Source organism: Sceloporus occidentalis, unplaced genomic scaffold (assembly GCF_023333645.1).
Source record: "Sceloporus occidentalis isolate IW3139 unplaced genomic scaffold, rSceOcc1.0.p SCAF_3, whole genome shotgun sequence".
NCBI lineage: Eukaryota > Metazoa > Chordata > Lepidosauria > Squamata > Phrynosomatidae > Sceloporus > Sceloporus occidentalis.
This window is the reverse complement of record NW_028316983.1, coordinates 38,556,787-38,572,054: the sequence shown is the minus strand read 5'-3', so window position 1 is coordinate 38,572,054 and position 15,268 is coordinate 38,556,787. Positions and strand designations below refer to the sequence as shown.

Sequence of the window (15,268 nt, the reverse complement as noted above, 5' to 3'; positions counted from 1 at the left end):
ATGAAGCGAAGAAAATGGTGACTATATTAGCAGTAATTCCAGCCTTTAATTTTAATTTGATAATTTTGCCTAATTTTAGCCCAGACACTGGAAAAGCTGACAAACATATGTGCCTTTGTTCATGGGATGCAGGAGCAGGAGGGGGGAGGCTGTCCAGGCAGCTAGCAAGAGCAGTGATGGAGTCAGCAGTTCACCCTTTGCCACTGCCTGGCCTCTGAAGAGAATGAGTTGGAGTCAAAGTGTGGAGCTGGTGTGGAGGGAGAGCGATGAGCACATTGTCTCTGGTCTGTTGTGTGGGAAGGGAAGAGACAAGGATGAGGGAGATAGGGAAGAAGAACTAAGTGCTTAGACAGACAGTAGTAAATTGAGGGAGCAGGTCAGCAAAAAGGAGACAGACAGACACTGCCAAAGGGCTGAGCCAGAGGAAAGAGACAGAAAGAAGGGGAGAAGTAATGAGTAAGTGCAGGAGGGTGGAACGTGGACAGAAATAGAGGCAAGGGAAACCAGAGAGGAAACTAAATGGAGGCAGGAGGAGCACTGGAATTGTGTGGAGAGCTGCTGAGGAAAGAAAGGGCTGCGAGGGGCACAGAGAGAAAAGCGATTGAGCAGTGAAGTAGGATGTGGGGAACCAGCAGAAATCAATCAGCGCTTTATTGAAGAGAGAAGTTCCAAGATTGGCACAGGGAGGAGGAAAAGGAAAGTGAAGAGTTGAAGTGGAAAGAGAGAGTTCCTGTCCAGGAAGCAACCAAAGAGAGCCAGGTGTCCTGGTAGCGGCATAGACCATACCTTCTGGAAAACCAGGTGTTGTGTGATAACAGCATACTCCTCTGCACTGAGACATACACCTGGGGGGGTGGGGACAACTCCTATGGAAACCAGCATTGACTCATGGATAAATCAACCCAGTTTTCACAGTAAATTTTTAGACTAAAATTTCTTGCCTTACAGTTCAGTGTATACACTAAATATTACAAATGTGATTGAACTGTTACCTTAAATTCTTTTTGTATGGAGAACTTTTTTTCAGTTTTTGCAACTGGTTTTAATAATTAACTGCCATAAGAAATTAAAAACTGACTTTCCTCCCTATGTTATCAATAGTTGAAGAAGTTATTATGAACATGGTGCTTACTGGTGACAAAGAACAAGGCGATGGGATTGGAGAACTTTCTGTCTGTTTAGATGGTATGCAAGTAGATCCTGAGCTTCTAATTAATGGTGATTCCTCAAGTATAAAAAGTAAGTAATATTTCCCTACTGTGTGTTCATACTTTATACTGCATTATATAAGGAATGGAATCAGTGCGTACCATGAGGAAAGAAAAATTAAATTTTGGGTTAATTTCCTTATTTTCCTTTTCTTTGGATACATAACACTTTATGAATCATCGTTTTCCAATGGCAGTTCATGTCTACTCTGAATGAACAAATAGAGAGGTTTTAAAAATTAAAGTTACTTTTTCCATCTTCTGGAGTAGGCATAGGCAATGTTTTGCTCTCCAGATGTTTGAGACAACAACTTTCATAATTCCTGACCATTGAACATGTTGGCTGGGTCTTACAGAAATTGTAACCCAAAACCTCTACAGGTGACATGAGGTTGCCCCATTATATTTTGAATTTTAGTATGTGGAAACAGATGGAACTTAGAATTTTTGGAAGACAGTAATTTTTGTGGACTTGCTCACAATATTACTTTGCATTAAACAATAGAACTAGAGGGGTCTTATGCGTCCACAGATCAGTCCATTCCCAGAAAGTCTTTGACAAAGATAGTTTAAGGTTGGTTGACCTTCAGCTCCAATTATGAACAAACATCCTTGTACATTTAACTGGAAGTGACAACATAAGACCTTGCTATCAACTCCCAATTTAAGGTGTTGATATATTTAAAGTGGAGTTGTGGTGGAGTGCATCCCCTCAGCTTCTGGAGCCCCCTCAGTAGAGAGATATCAGATGCATGAAACAGTGTGTGTAAAGCTTGTCGCAGCAAACAAGATGTAGTCCAGACACCACCACCCCTCCTTCCACACAAACACTCTTCTTCCATTTCTCACTTAACTTCTTTACCTCTTGTTCTCCAACAGAAAATTTGTCCCTCGGATACAAATGTTCCCAATGTTTCTTCCATTGTCCTTATTCAAGTCCCTGCTTAATTTCTTCACTGCTTGCCCTTGTCCCTTGTCAATAGCCCAGAATAAAAATACTGCACTGATATATATTATCAGTGCAGTATTTTTATTCAGACTCATACTTGCCTTCTTCAGTGACTGCCATCCTGTATCTGTGTATGTGAAAGAGTGAATTGCAAGGTCACTTAGCTAGTTAGGCACTCTAAGGAACTCCTAAGGCTCTGAACTCTGCGGTGATAGTCTATCTGTCCACCAAGCAACTAGGAGTCACATAGGAACTCAGGAACTGCTAGCAAGTCTACATCCAGTGTAGTAAGTAAGATGCTGAAATAGTTATGTTCTTTGTCTCTCTCTGTCTCTCTCTCTCTTTCTCACACACACACATCCAGTTTTCCATATTATAGTATCATTTCACTTATCAGAAGTAATTAATTAGGAGTAATCAATTACAATTAATTATTCTATAAATATCAGGATTTCCCCCCCCCCCAAAAAAAAATAGAATTTTTAAAAGAAAATGTGAAATCCCCCACATAGTTCCTGATGCCCAAATACAACCCTTGGCCTTGCAGCAGTTTCCAACCCCTGATATAGAGGCCTGTTACAGACAGCCAAAATAAAGCTGCTTCGAGTCACAGTGGAGGTATGGTGTTTCAATGATGCATGCGTCCTAAGAGTCCAGAAGCCACACCAAAGCCACGCTCCAGTCTGGAGCATGGCTTTGGTGCAACTTCTGGACTCTTAGGATGCATGCATCATTGAAACACCATACCTCCACTGTGACTCGAAGCAGCTTTATTTTGGCTGTCTGTAACAGGCCAAATAGACCCAGTGGAAAGCTTTGTTATCAGCTGTGGAGGACTTCCTGTGGGGAAGAATCCACTATAATCTTGGGTAACTTGATTATAGCAGTTGGATCCATACTTAGTCAGTGAAATTCCTCTTGAACTGGAAAGGGGAGTGTTGTGCTAATTTTTCTTGATTTTTGACAGCCCTCTGTGACCTGGATTGAGGGTCCTCTAGAACAGTGTAGAAGATTATGCTAGGGATTGCCAGAGAAAGAGCATTGATGAAAATTATTATTACACTCCCATCCTCTAGCAGGCACCCTTTTTTGTATCCGTGTTCTCTCTGCGTACGTAAAAGAGAAGGCCTTCCATTACCAGAGAAGCAGGTTTAGTTTGAGTGCAGTATGCTGTTTGCAAGTAAAACTGTGTATACTTGTTACCGTTTATACAAGTTACAAATGAGAACCACAAAAATGTTGCAGTGTGTAGGATTTATATAACTCAAATGATTTATATAACTATTTTTACAGTTTGATTTTTTTGTTATGCTTCTTTATATTTATAAAGTAGAATTGAAAAGTTTATTTATTGTATTTTGGGGGGTGCCTTATAAAAATTTTCTGGGCAGTGAATAGTGCTATTTAAAATACAGTGGTACCCCGGGATACGAATGCGCCGCCTTACGAAATTTCCGGGTTACGAAAGAAATTCACTTAATTAATTGTTTCCGGGTTACGAAGGTTATTCCGGGTTGCGAAAGAAATTTTGGTGCTTTTCGGCGCGATTTCACACGGAATCGCGGCTTTCGCTATTAAAGCCTATGGGCTTTTTCGGCTAGCGAAAGTTTCCGGGTTACGAAAGCGGCTGCGGAACGAATTACTTTCGTAACCCGGGGTACCACTGTATAACATGCAAACTACGAAACATAAACTAAAATAGTACATAATAAAACCAGGAGCAAAGAGTAAAAGCAATATGGCATATAAAACCAAATAAAACTAGTAGCACCTAAAACAAACATAAAGCAACATCAGAATAAGAGTATTAAGATCTAAAAATACTGAAAATGTTTTCATAATAACTGGGTAAATAGAAAGCTTTTACCTGCATTGAAACAATGGTAATGTAGGTGTCAGATAATCTTTTTCTATAGATTGATTCCACTGTTGAAAAGGCCCTCTTTTTTATAGTTACTCACCTTATTTGGTGGGTACATATGAACCAATTATAAACATAGAGTCTGTAGACTGACAAAACCACCTCGTGAGTATTCCTTGCCTAAGAAACCCTATGGGGTTGCCATAAGTCAGCAGGTGATTTATGGGCACATAAACACAAACAGGTATGGGAGGAAGTGTTCCTTTATATCAATGCTTATTATGTGAGGGTCCAGAAATTCCCTCTGCCGTATGTCAGGGACTGTAACATATTGAGCCTGTTGATACTTTCTTTCCTGGAAATTCTCCAGGGGTTGGCAGCTGATGGACTTGCACTGGTCCATAGACCACCACTTTCAGTAGTACTGTTTTAGATCAAAGCCCAATGCTTTTCAGGGTTTTAAAAGGTTAAAATAATTTTAGAAGATGGATTATAAAAGCTCATTGCATTCTCTGTGATAAATTTAGGAGCAGAGCTGATATGGAAAGTCTGAATCCTTGCTGTCTCGCAGTAATTAAAAGATGTCATACATGAAAAAAAGGGACAAGATAATTCTCATTCGCTGTGGCTCTTTGGAAGTCTGCACATGTGTAAACTAAGATGTTATTTTCCCTCTATTAAAGGTCCCACACAGAATGATGCCTCCAGAGCGAAAAATGAAACTAGGTAAGGTGATTTTACTGCAGCTGTTGTGAGCTTTAAATGATAGTTAGAGCTGTAATTAGTGGATGCCACAGAAGTTTCTGTTTTGTATTGGAGACTATCTAGAAGTGGTCTTTGGGCAGAAAAGATTTAATACTGTAAAGGGTGTCTGGCTTGTTAAAATATTGGATGTTGGCCTGTTTAAAAAAAGGAATAAAATAGACCATTTGTTTTTTAATTTCCCTTAAAAATAAGCCAGTACAGTATAAATGTGTGTTACATGGGGCCTTGATTAATAATCCTATAAAACACTTCATCATGTCTGGTGAAATGCATCTAGTGTCTTAACCCCACAGACATTTTGTCACCTGTCTACTGTTGTTTTGCTTTATTTATTTATTTAATGTTATTTTCCATCTTTTCCCCAATAAGGGGCACAGGATGGGTTGACCTGCTCATGGTTATCCATCACTCTGTTGCCAGAATTATTAACATCTCTCACTGTTCTGTAAATCCCCATATGGCTTCCTGTTCACTCCAGAAGCCTTCACAACCTTCTCATGCAGGGTTTTGGCCCCTCCATTTTCCCTCTACTATATCCCAATACATCTGTTCCTGTAACATTTTCTCATCCTGCTCCACTACCTGCAGCAGTCTAAAAGGCTCCCAAAACAACTCAACAGATTCTCCCATGCTCTTCTTTAAGGTTTGAACTGCCTCCCAGAAGATCTATATGTTTTATTTCCTTGACATCCCTCTTTTTTATTTAAGTCTTTGAGGCAACTATCTATTCTCCATAGCCTAAGATCATTAAACCAATGTATGCAAAGAGATCTTGTAGCAACTTTGAGACTAAGGTGTGAAACAGATGGCCCCAATGGGGCGGCTTGGAGCTGCTGCAGTTAAGGCTGGCTTGGGGCCATAGCAAACAGACGCACAGCCCCAGCCAGCTTCTGCCTCAAAATCCGCTCCTGTTTGGGGCTGATAAAAAACACCCTTTTGCCTGTGGAGCCAGCTTTTCGCCGGCTTCAGGACGTGTGGTGTCTAAATGCCACGCCTGCAAGTTGCCCTGAAGCTGCCAGGTGTGTAATTGCTGGCAGGACCTTTGGACAGCTTGGGAGTGTGGTGCGTGTAAATGCCACGGGCCTAAGCCTGCTTGAAGGCAGCAGAAGCTGGCAGTCTGTTCCCGCCCTAATTGAAAGAAAGAAGCTGGTAGCATGAACTTTTATAGATTTGAGGCTACTTCCCCAGATGTAGGAGAAAGTGGGCTCAAGTCTACAAAAGCTCATACTACCAGTTTCTTTCTTTCAGTTAGTTTTAAAGGTGCTACAAGATCCCTTTGCATACTGATTTTACAAACTAATACAGCTATGTCCTTGAATTGTAAACTAAGGTATGAATAACTAAAATAAATGACTCTTCTTTGCCTCATCGAGTTCCAAAGCTGTTGCACTTTATTCCTCTATAACTTGTTTCTCCTGATTTTACTATTTCACTGTATCTTTACAGAAGTCCACACTTTTTTGTTGTACTTACATACTTATATCAGTCGTGACACATGAGATAGAATTAAACATCTGGAAAAAGATTACTTAGAGGCTGTACAGACTGATGATAAACGTCGGCCTGGGGGCAGAGTGGGGGCATGGTGACCAAACGCTGCGCACCCTGACTTGGCCCCCATGCCAGCATGAAGCTGCATGCCCCACCGCATGATGGGAGACGTCACAGTGCTCAGTGCAGCGTGTACATGCGCTGTTCCAAATGAGTGCTGAAAAGCTGTGGTGCTGGCGGCTATGGCACCCTTTCCGCACTGCAAAAAGGAGCCGCTTTTTGTGGCTCCTTTTTGCATCGTGGAAAGGCCAGATTGGGGCCGCAGCATGTAATTGTAGTGTCCCTGATCCAGCTAGGAAAGGGGCGGCGTCCTGTCACCCCTTAGGGGCTGTCTATATAGCCCCATAGAACAGCATTGCCACACACACACACACACACACACACACTTGAAACTTACCATTGCTGATACTTGTGATATCCTTCAGGAAGTTACATGAAATCTAGTACCTGTTTAGCAAGAGTGCTTCCTGGACATAACTCAGAGTTTGAACCTGAATTAATGACACTGTGGGAAGGGGAATAAAGCACGTTAAGTAACTGTTCTCATTATGCTCTAGAAAAGTATCTCAGGGCACTGAAGGGAAGAGCTGGTGCAGGCATATTCTAGCAATAATTCTGGGACTTCTTCTATGCTAATAATAATAGAACAAACCTGCATATCTGATTAGATTACTATTTTAATCTGTGTTCTCTATAGTAAAATGGGATAGGTTGCTCTAATATTACATACATGCCACTGTGTATCCTCTCCATGCTAGCCAAAGACTATTGCAGATGTCAGTAGCTCTTCAGAAAATCAGTTTCCCAGTTCTGCCTGCATTTGGTCCATCTCTCTCTCTTCCCACTGGGTGAGAAAGGACTTAACAGCGCTATATAAATAAAGGATAATAATAATAATAATAATAATAATAATAATAATAATAATATGAGTGAAAGGTGGGATTTGGTGAGAAAGGGGAAAGAGGTGTTCTGCTCTCCAGCTCAAATTAAAATTAAAATCTGAATCAGAGAAGAATTCTGTGGTTATATTTGGACCGAGGATTGTGAGCTTTTTAAATCTTTCTTGCTTCCACAGGTAACACAAGTTTTAGTAACATTCTTCTTTATAGATAATTTTGAATCTACAGAATTCTGGGGGGGAGGAAGTATAATTTGTTGCAGGACTTAATTTGTGACAATTTATCATTTAGAAATAGGATTTAGAAAAAGAAATTAACATGGAGTCACATTTTTCAAGTCTCCATAATAACTGTGTTGTGCTTTCCCACAAAGGAATAACACAAATGGTCCTGAAAACTGTGAGGCTGCTGGATCCAATGAAAGCAGGGTGACTAATGGCAGTGATTCTCCTTTAATTGCCAATGGAGGATTTAAGCCTCCTAGACCTCCCAGACCCTCTCGACCTCCTCCACCCACTCCACGTAGGCCCTCTGCTCCATCTGGTATGTACACCAATGTGAATTGTTGAGTTCAAAGTTCTATTTAAGATTATTTTAAAAATATAACCTTTCCACTGTACTGTTGATTAACTATTGTATTAAAATCCTACTCAGTTTCTGTAACATCCATTTTTCTTCTTTAAAAATCCCCTATGGATTAAATTGTAATAAACATGTTTTAGCATTAATGAAGTAAGATATCTGTTTGATATTCAACAAAATAATTCTCAAACTGCTGAAAGGCAAAATTTATAAAAAATATATGGGGCTTGAATAGGGCTGTTCTGAGAATGTACATTGTTCTGCAGTTAAATTATGGATATTTTTTCTTCATGGCAGATATTGAAATAGCTTTATGTGTCACCCACTGAAGTTACAGTCTCTGAAATGCTCTCTTCAAAGATGTCCAGATTTTCTGTGGTCAAATGAAGGAGAGAATTGCAGCAAAATCCGTTAAATAACTAAGTGGGAATACAGACAGCCCCAAAGCGGTGGCTTAAAGCCACCCCTTTTAGGCTGGATCAGGGCCAGAGCAAACAGATGCCTGGCCCCAATCAAGCCAGATTCCGCCCCAAAAAGGAGTGGATAAGATCCGCTCTTTTTTGGGTCGGAAAAAAGCCATCCCTTCTCCCAGAAGTCGTCTCTGGGGAAAGTGGTGTCTAAACGCCACACACCTAAGTGGGAGAGTAGCTGGCCGGCAAGTAATCGCCAGCCTGGCTTCTGTCTGGCTTGGGGGCATGGTGCATGTAAACACTATGCCCCCAAGCCAACCCCAAGCAGGACTAAATGGGCCGTCTGTTTTGGCCCTATGAGTTTAAATACAACAGTTCTTGAATTTCCATTTAAAAAGAATGCGGACAGTACTTCATAATCTCATTGTTTGCTTTTGCTTAAAAGTCTAGTAGCATTACATGTACCAATTAGAGTGCTTATCTGTTCACAGCTTGTAGTTCTGAAATTAGAACAGCATTTAACATTTGTCTGTTACCTATTTATGTTCCCTGCAGCATGTGTCAATGGTGCTTCCTCTACAGAATCAGAAGGTCCTAGTGCAGAACTAGTTCTAGCTGCAAAAAATTCAGGATCAGAACCAAGCACTGATGGAGTAACATCAGGAACAGTTGTTCCTGCATCAGCACATTTGACTACACCACCAGTTTCAAGACAGGTTCAGCCAGTCACTCCAGTTTCACAGCCACATCATACAGTTAATCAAGGCCCCCTTCCACCTGGGTAAGAGGTTGATACGCTTGTGTTTTATATTACCTGTACACTTATAACCCAACTCTTCTTTTCTAAAATGCCATTCTTTCCTACACCTCATCTACAATTTCCAAAACTTCCTAAAATATGCTAGTTGTTATAAAAGGGAGGTGGGGACTTGCACTGGCTAGGTGGGAATTTTTAAAAGCTGCTAAAGTTGAATTGAAACAGTGATTAGCTAATGAATAAAAAAGAAATCAAAGAAGATGAAATCAAGAGTGAAATGTGTGAGTCCAGATGAGATTTTAATGATTTCTTAAAGTAGGAGTGTTCTAAATATTGAAAAAGGAGGATTTCTAGGTCTAAGTAATGGTGTGAGAGTAATTGCAGAGAAAAATATTAACATAAAGGCATGGAAATTTAGAAGATCAGCACTTTTACCACTGAGAGCTGCAATAAAGTGTTGCAGCGTGGGATGCTCTTGTGCAGGATTCTAGCCAGTCATGCCCTACTCTATTCCATTTCCTACATAGCAGGAGAATTAAGAAAAGAAAAGAAAAATAATTTGACCTGAAAGATTAGAATACCTAAAAGTAAACCATAAATAAACAGCTTGAGAAAGTTTGCCATTAGCGCACTGGAGCAACGCAGTGATGTCCCTTGTGCACTGCACCGTTTGGACGCAGCGCACAAGGCACATCATCATTGCGCGTGCCTTCTGAACAGGCATGCACCAAGATGGCGCCTGGACAGCACAGTAGGCCTTGGGAGCGTGCGGATGCTTCACTCCCCCGAGCCTTAAAATCAGCCCCAAATCAGTTCCTCACTTAGCCATGAAAACCCAATGACCTTGGGCGAGTCACACACTTTCCACCCCAGTAAACCCTGCGATAGGTTTGTCTTAGGGTCAGCTGGTTGGAAACTTGTTATGATATGATTTTATTTTTCCAGTTGGGAACAGAGAGTGGATCAGCATGGCCGAGTATATTATGTAGATCACGTTGAGAAAAGAACTACATGGGATAGGCCAGAGCCTCTCCCTCCAGGGTAAGTTAGTCATTTCTCTTACTTGGTAACAAGCCTTGAAGATGGCAATACAAATCCAACATCTTTACGTATGGCTTAGATCGTCAAATAACGCATGGCTTAGATCTGGAAATAATACCTTGGGTAGGAGAAAGTGAAGTCTGATTTGATATCTTAACGTATGTATGGTGCATCTTTACTAACAATACCTAGAGATTAACAGCTGTTAATCATATCAGGTTACAGGTGACCAACTTTTGCATTAACTGCAGCTATTTTGCTATTCCCAGGGGCAGGAAAAGAAAGATCTGTAGACCTAAATATGGCAGAGTAGGTCCAACTGTACTGCTGTTACTGCATGCATCTTGACTCAATGTACCAGAAGCAAGGTCTTCATATATATATAGTGGGCCCTTGTTATCTGCTGGGATTTGATCCCACGACCCCCTGTGGATATCAAAATCCATGGATGCTCAAGTCACATTATATGACTGTATCATAAAGGTAAAGGTATTTTCTTGACAGGTTTAGTCTAGTCGTGTCTGGCTGCTCCTCTCTGTTACTAAGCTGAAGAGCCAGTGTTGTCAAAGATGACGCTGTAGTCATGTGGCCAGCATGACAGCACAGAATGCTGTTACCTTCCCACCAAAGTGGTACCTATTTATCTACTTGCACTTCTACATGCTTTCAAACTGCTAGATTGGCAGAAGCTGGAGCTCACTCCGTCATGCGGTGCTGGGGCCTCGACCTGCCGATCTTGCAGTTGTCAGAGTCAGCGCCTTAACTGCAGAGCCACCACATCCTGACTGTACCATGGTGCATATTAAATTGCCATTTTCTCATGTTTTGAACTAGCAAAGAAAGGCTTACCACTGCTGTACTACGCTTGAAAGATTTCCCAAAAGGAATAGGTAGACCATAAGGTTTCCTGCTTCAGATATAGTAAGTTATAGAGGAGTACCCTAGGTGCAGAACTTATACTTCAGAGACCGGCAAATTGTTGTGCTCCATATGTTGCTAGATTACACCTCCCATAATCTCACTGGCTTTGCTGGTTTATGTTTGGTGGGAGTTGTAATGCATCAACATCTGTAGGCCCATAAATTGCCTACCCCTGTATAATCAATGAATAAAAGTCTTGGGAATTGAGTAGTAGCATGATATACAGATGACACTGAAGAGAATACTGCCATTTCCTCACTCCTCCAGTAAAACAGGAATTGTTGTGCTTGACCCACATTGTCCTTTGTGTTGAACAAGCTCTCCTCGTCCCCATCCCAATGCAACTGTAAGGTACTTTGAGGTCAGTCCATGGATTTGAATGTCTTATCTGTGTTGTTTAGCTGGGAGCGTCGAGTTGACAACATGGGACGGATTTATTATGTAGACCATTTCACCAGAACAACAACCTGGCAACGGCCAACTTTGGAATCTGTCCGAAATTATGAACAATGGCAGCTTCAGCGCAGCCAGCTTCAAGGAGCTATGCAACAATTCAACCAGAGGTTCATATATGGGGTGAGAACATTGAGAACTGGTCTGAAATTAATATGCAACAGCTATACTGGCAAAGCACCGCTACTACAAATTAAACCGCCCAGTCTCAATATTTAACCTGTTATTTCCGACAAGAACCAACTAAGAAGTAGTACAGACCGGCACTTGGTCCCGGCCTGACTGCGGAATAGGGCTTAACTAGGACTGAGTGTCCACATGCCCCCAGCCCTAGTTCTGCTGCTTGGCTGCCATCATGGCACGCACCTGTCCATACGGTGCGTGCCATGATGGCGGCTGTGGTGCGCAGTGCCCAAACAGTGCTGGCCAAAAGGGCGTGAGCACACCAATGACTCCCCTTTCAGAAAGCTGCTCAGAGCAGCTTCTTTTGGGGCATGGATTGGTGCTGCAGCGTGCGGCTGCTACAGCACTGATCCAGGGCATACAGGGTCAGTGTTTAGCAGTCCATCTGTATAGCCCCTAAGACTTCAAAAGCATAAAGATAGAGTACAATCTAAATCAGGGGTAGGCAACCTTTTTGAGCCAGGGACCGGGTTGCTGTCCCTCAGACAACTGGGGGGCCAAAGCCAAAAAATAAATAATTAAATAATTTTTTAAAAAAATAAATATATAAATAAACCAGGACAAATGTAGGACAAAATTTTCAAATGGAAGACACTTTTTTTAAAAAAAAATGGAGGACACGTGAAAAAATTTGCTGATTTTTTAAAAAATGTTAATATAAATGCATGTTTCTGAGGCTTCTATAGACAATTGCCCCCCAAAGGCCCCGGTGGCAATCGGCGGCAGGACCAGGCTGGGGCCGGTCCCAAGGCCTTGCCGGGCCGCATCTGGCCCGCGGGCCGCAGGTTGCCTACCCCTGTTTCAACAAAAATAATATTTACTCTATAAAATAAAATTAGGCAATTTGAACTGTAACTTTGAGTGATATGTATCTTAAAGTAAATAAGTTTTATCCAGTGGAGTCCCTCTGTTTATTATTTATTTATTTTAGGTATTTATATCCCGCCCTTCAGCCCTAATATGAAAGGTATCTTTGATCTTCTGATTTTCACTCCTACTCCCTTGCAGTCTCCCATATCCCATTTCATGCTGTTCCAAGGGGTCCCATGGCGCTTTAGAGCAGATTTTTGGGGGCAGGGGAGCTGTGCTTGTCAAGAATCACATCCCTTCACTGTGTTGATAGAAACCTCCACTGGATTAAATAACCTTTTGTTAGCAGGATGGCAACTGAATACAGTCTCATATATTTTGAAGAATCTTTCCCTGAGGATTATAGGTCAGGTTTCTGAGTCCATGTCTTTTTATTCTGCAACTTACAAGCAGACAGTACAAGATGAATTTATTTATTTTATTTATTTTTATTTTTTATTTATATACTGCTATTCCAAAGATCATAGCGGTGAACAGCAAATAAGCTAATTAGCAAGTAAGCTAATTTGCCCCCAACAGTCTGGGTACTCATTTTAGCGACCTTGGAAGGATGCAAGCCTGAGTCGACAAGGTTATCAAGATTCAAGGAAAAAATTCAAATAGACAATAGGCTTGATAGACCATTATAGTTTTGCAGTACTGGAACCCTGTTCTCAGGTTTTAGGGTTAGTTCCAGAATGAATTAAGCTGGTCATTAAGTTAACACCCTTTGTCACTGACACTCCTAGCCTCTACAGTGGGCCTTGGTATCTGCTGGGGTTTGGTTCCAGTCCCCCCCCCTTCTGTGGATACCAAAATCCTTGGATGTTCAAGTCTCATTAAATGCAATAGCATAGTAAAATGGTGTCCCTTATATAAAATGTCAAAATCAAGATTTGCTTTTTGGATTTTAATTTTATTTTTTAAATACAGTGCGCCCATGCCTTACACGGGCACACCGTACACAGCTTCCAGTCTATGCAGAAGCCGTACGGGGGGAACAATGGTGTGTGTATTTGTGGAGCACCCTGGAATGGCACAGGCTCGCACCGCATTATTTTCCATGGGGCGCAGGCATATGATCTTTCCCCCTTATGTTGGGGGGGGATCCCCCACTTAACACATAAGGGAAGGGTCCACTGTATTTCCAAGCTGTGGATGGTTGAATGCGTATTGAAGAATCTACATATATGGTGGACCAACTGTACTGTGATCTCCAGACAGTATGGTGCCTGTTCTTCTCTGATAGATAAACTGTCTTATTCTGTTTTGTAATCTGTTTTGTAATGTTGCACCTAATTCAAAGGGACATAGACCCTGTGCAGACTGGCACTTTGGGCTGGCCTGGGGGCAGAGTCGGGGTGTAGGGTCTACACAATGCACGCCCTGGCTCCATCCCCAGGGCACCATGATGATGCACAACACACAGCGTGCTGGATCATGGTGCTCCTCCAGTGCCAAAGGAAAGCCAGATAGCCACGATGGCACAGCTATTGTGCCCTGGAAAGGCCAGATTGGGGCCATGGCATGCAGTGTAGAACAGTTTAGAACAAGAACAGGCTGGCCTGAAGTTTTCATGACTAAAACAAGAAATGTGGTTTGTATGCTCTGTGGTGTCAAGTTTTTGTTTTTGAAATTTTTTCAACTTTCTAAACCACATTGAGTCCAACGTGGGAAATAGACAGCATATAAATAAGTGGAGGAAGGGACTGATGGACCAAACTTATCTTCCTTTCTTTTTTCTTAGTAATTTGCTTGAATGAGTTAGAAAAAAGTCAAGAACCTTAGTCTCTCAAGTAATGCATTTAACTATACAGTATTTATCAGGTGGATCTGACAATTGTCTGGTGAATCCCTTCCCTCTCCAGTGTGTAGCAACAGCCAGTGCCTCTGGAGTGGTAGAGATAAAGCTTTCTACAACTTCAGTAATCTCTTATTTCAGTTTTGCTTTATTTATTACCTTTATGATTTATATGTTGCTTTTCTCTCAAATTGGACCCAAGGCTGCTCACAAAAGAGGCTTAAAAACAACAATAACACAGGCCCGTTACATACGGGCTTAAAAGTACGCGCGGAGTGTGACGTATTGGGGTCGCAGCAGGGCGCCTAGGGCGCCCTTTCCGCAACCCCGGAAGGAGCTCCGTTTCGGAGCTCCTTCCTGGTTTGGTCCGCTGGGCGCAGCCTTCAGACGGCTGCGCCCAGCGGACCAAAGGAAAAAGGGGCCAAACGGCCCCTTTCTCCTTCTCCCCGCCGCTGCGGGGTGTCCTTGGGGCTTGAAGCCCCAAGGACACCCCTTTCCAAGCTGCGGGGAAGGGGCCTTTTGCCGCTTCCCCGCAGCCCGGAAAGTGGCGGATTGGGACCTCAGCGGCTGCCGCTCTGGCCGCTGAGGCCCCAATCCGGCGGGGAAAGGTGCGCCTACAGGCCGCCCCAAAGGGGCGGTCTGTAACGGGCCACAGTTCCATTTTAAAGAACAATTGAAACACCACATTAATATAACAAGTCAAAAATGTAAAGCCTTATACTTCTGTTATCTAGTGATGCATATTTTAAAAGAACTTAGTCTTGTTAACTTTTTAATATTATTTATGATTTCAATTAGTTTTTTAGAAATAGGACATTTAGTAAGAATAGTTATAACTGTAATGTGTATGATATGTGAGCACCTATCATTTAGTGTTACATTGTGCCTTCTTGTGACTGCAGAATCAAGACTTCACACAGAACAAGGAGTTTGATCCTCTTGGTCCCCTGCCAAATGGATGGGGTAAGATCTTTGCAAATACTGTTCTACAACATCACTTGAATAAAACTATGGGCAAAATGATCTAATAGCAATCTG

At 42.0% G+C, this 15,268-nt stretch overlaps 1 protein-coding gene across 4 annotated transcripts in view; it reads left to right on the top strand.

The window, feature by feature from the left end:
* ITCH (itchy E3 ubiquitin protein ligase) overlaps window positions 1-15,268 on the top strand; it is a 76,739-nt gene that overhangs the window by 39,115 nt on the left and 22,356 nt on the right. For all 4 annotated transcript variants that reach the window (XM_089514072.1, XM_089514069.1, XM_089514070.1 and 1 more), the window contains exons 5-11: window positions 1,102-1,239; window positions 4,702-4,744; window positions 7,607-7,776; window positions 8,781-9,006; window positions 9,928-10,023; window positions 11,346-11,520; window positions 15,133-15,193. In XM_089514072.1, the coding sequence (XP_089370198.1) occupies window positions 1,102-1,239; window positions 4,702-4,744; window positions 7,607-7,776; window positions 8,781-9,006; window positions 9,928-10,023; window positions 11,346-11,520; window positions 15,133-15,193 (909 nt within the window). The remainder of the gene's footprint in view (window positions 1-1,101; window positions 1,240-4,701; window positions 4,745-7,606; window positions 7,777-8,780; window positions 9,007-9,927; window positions 10,024-11,345; window positions 11,521-15,132; window positions 15,194-15,268) is intronic.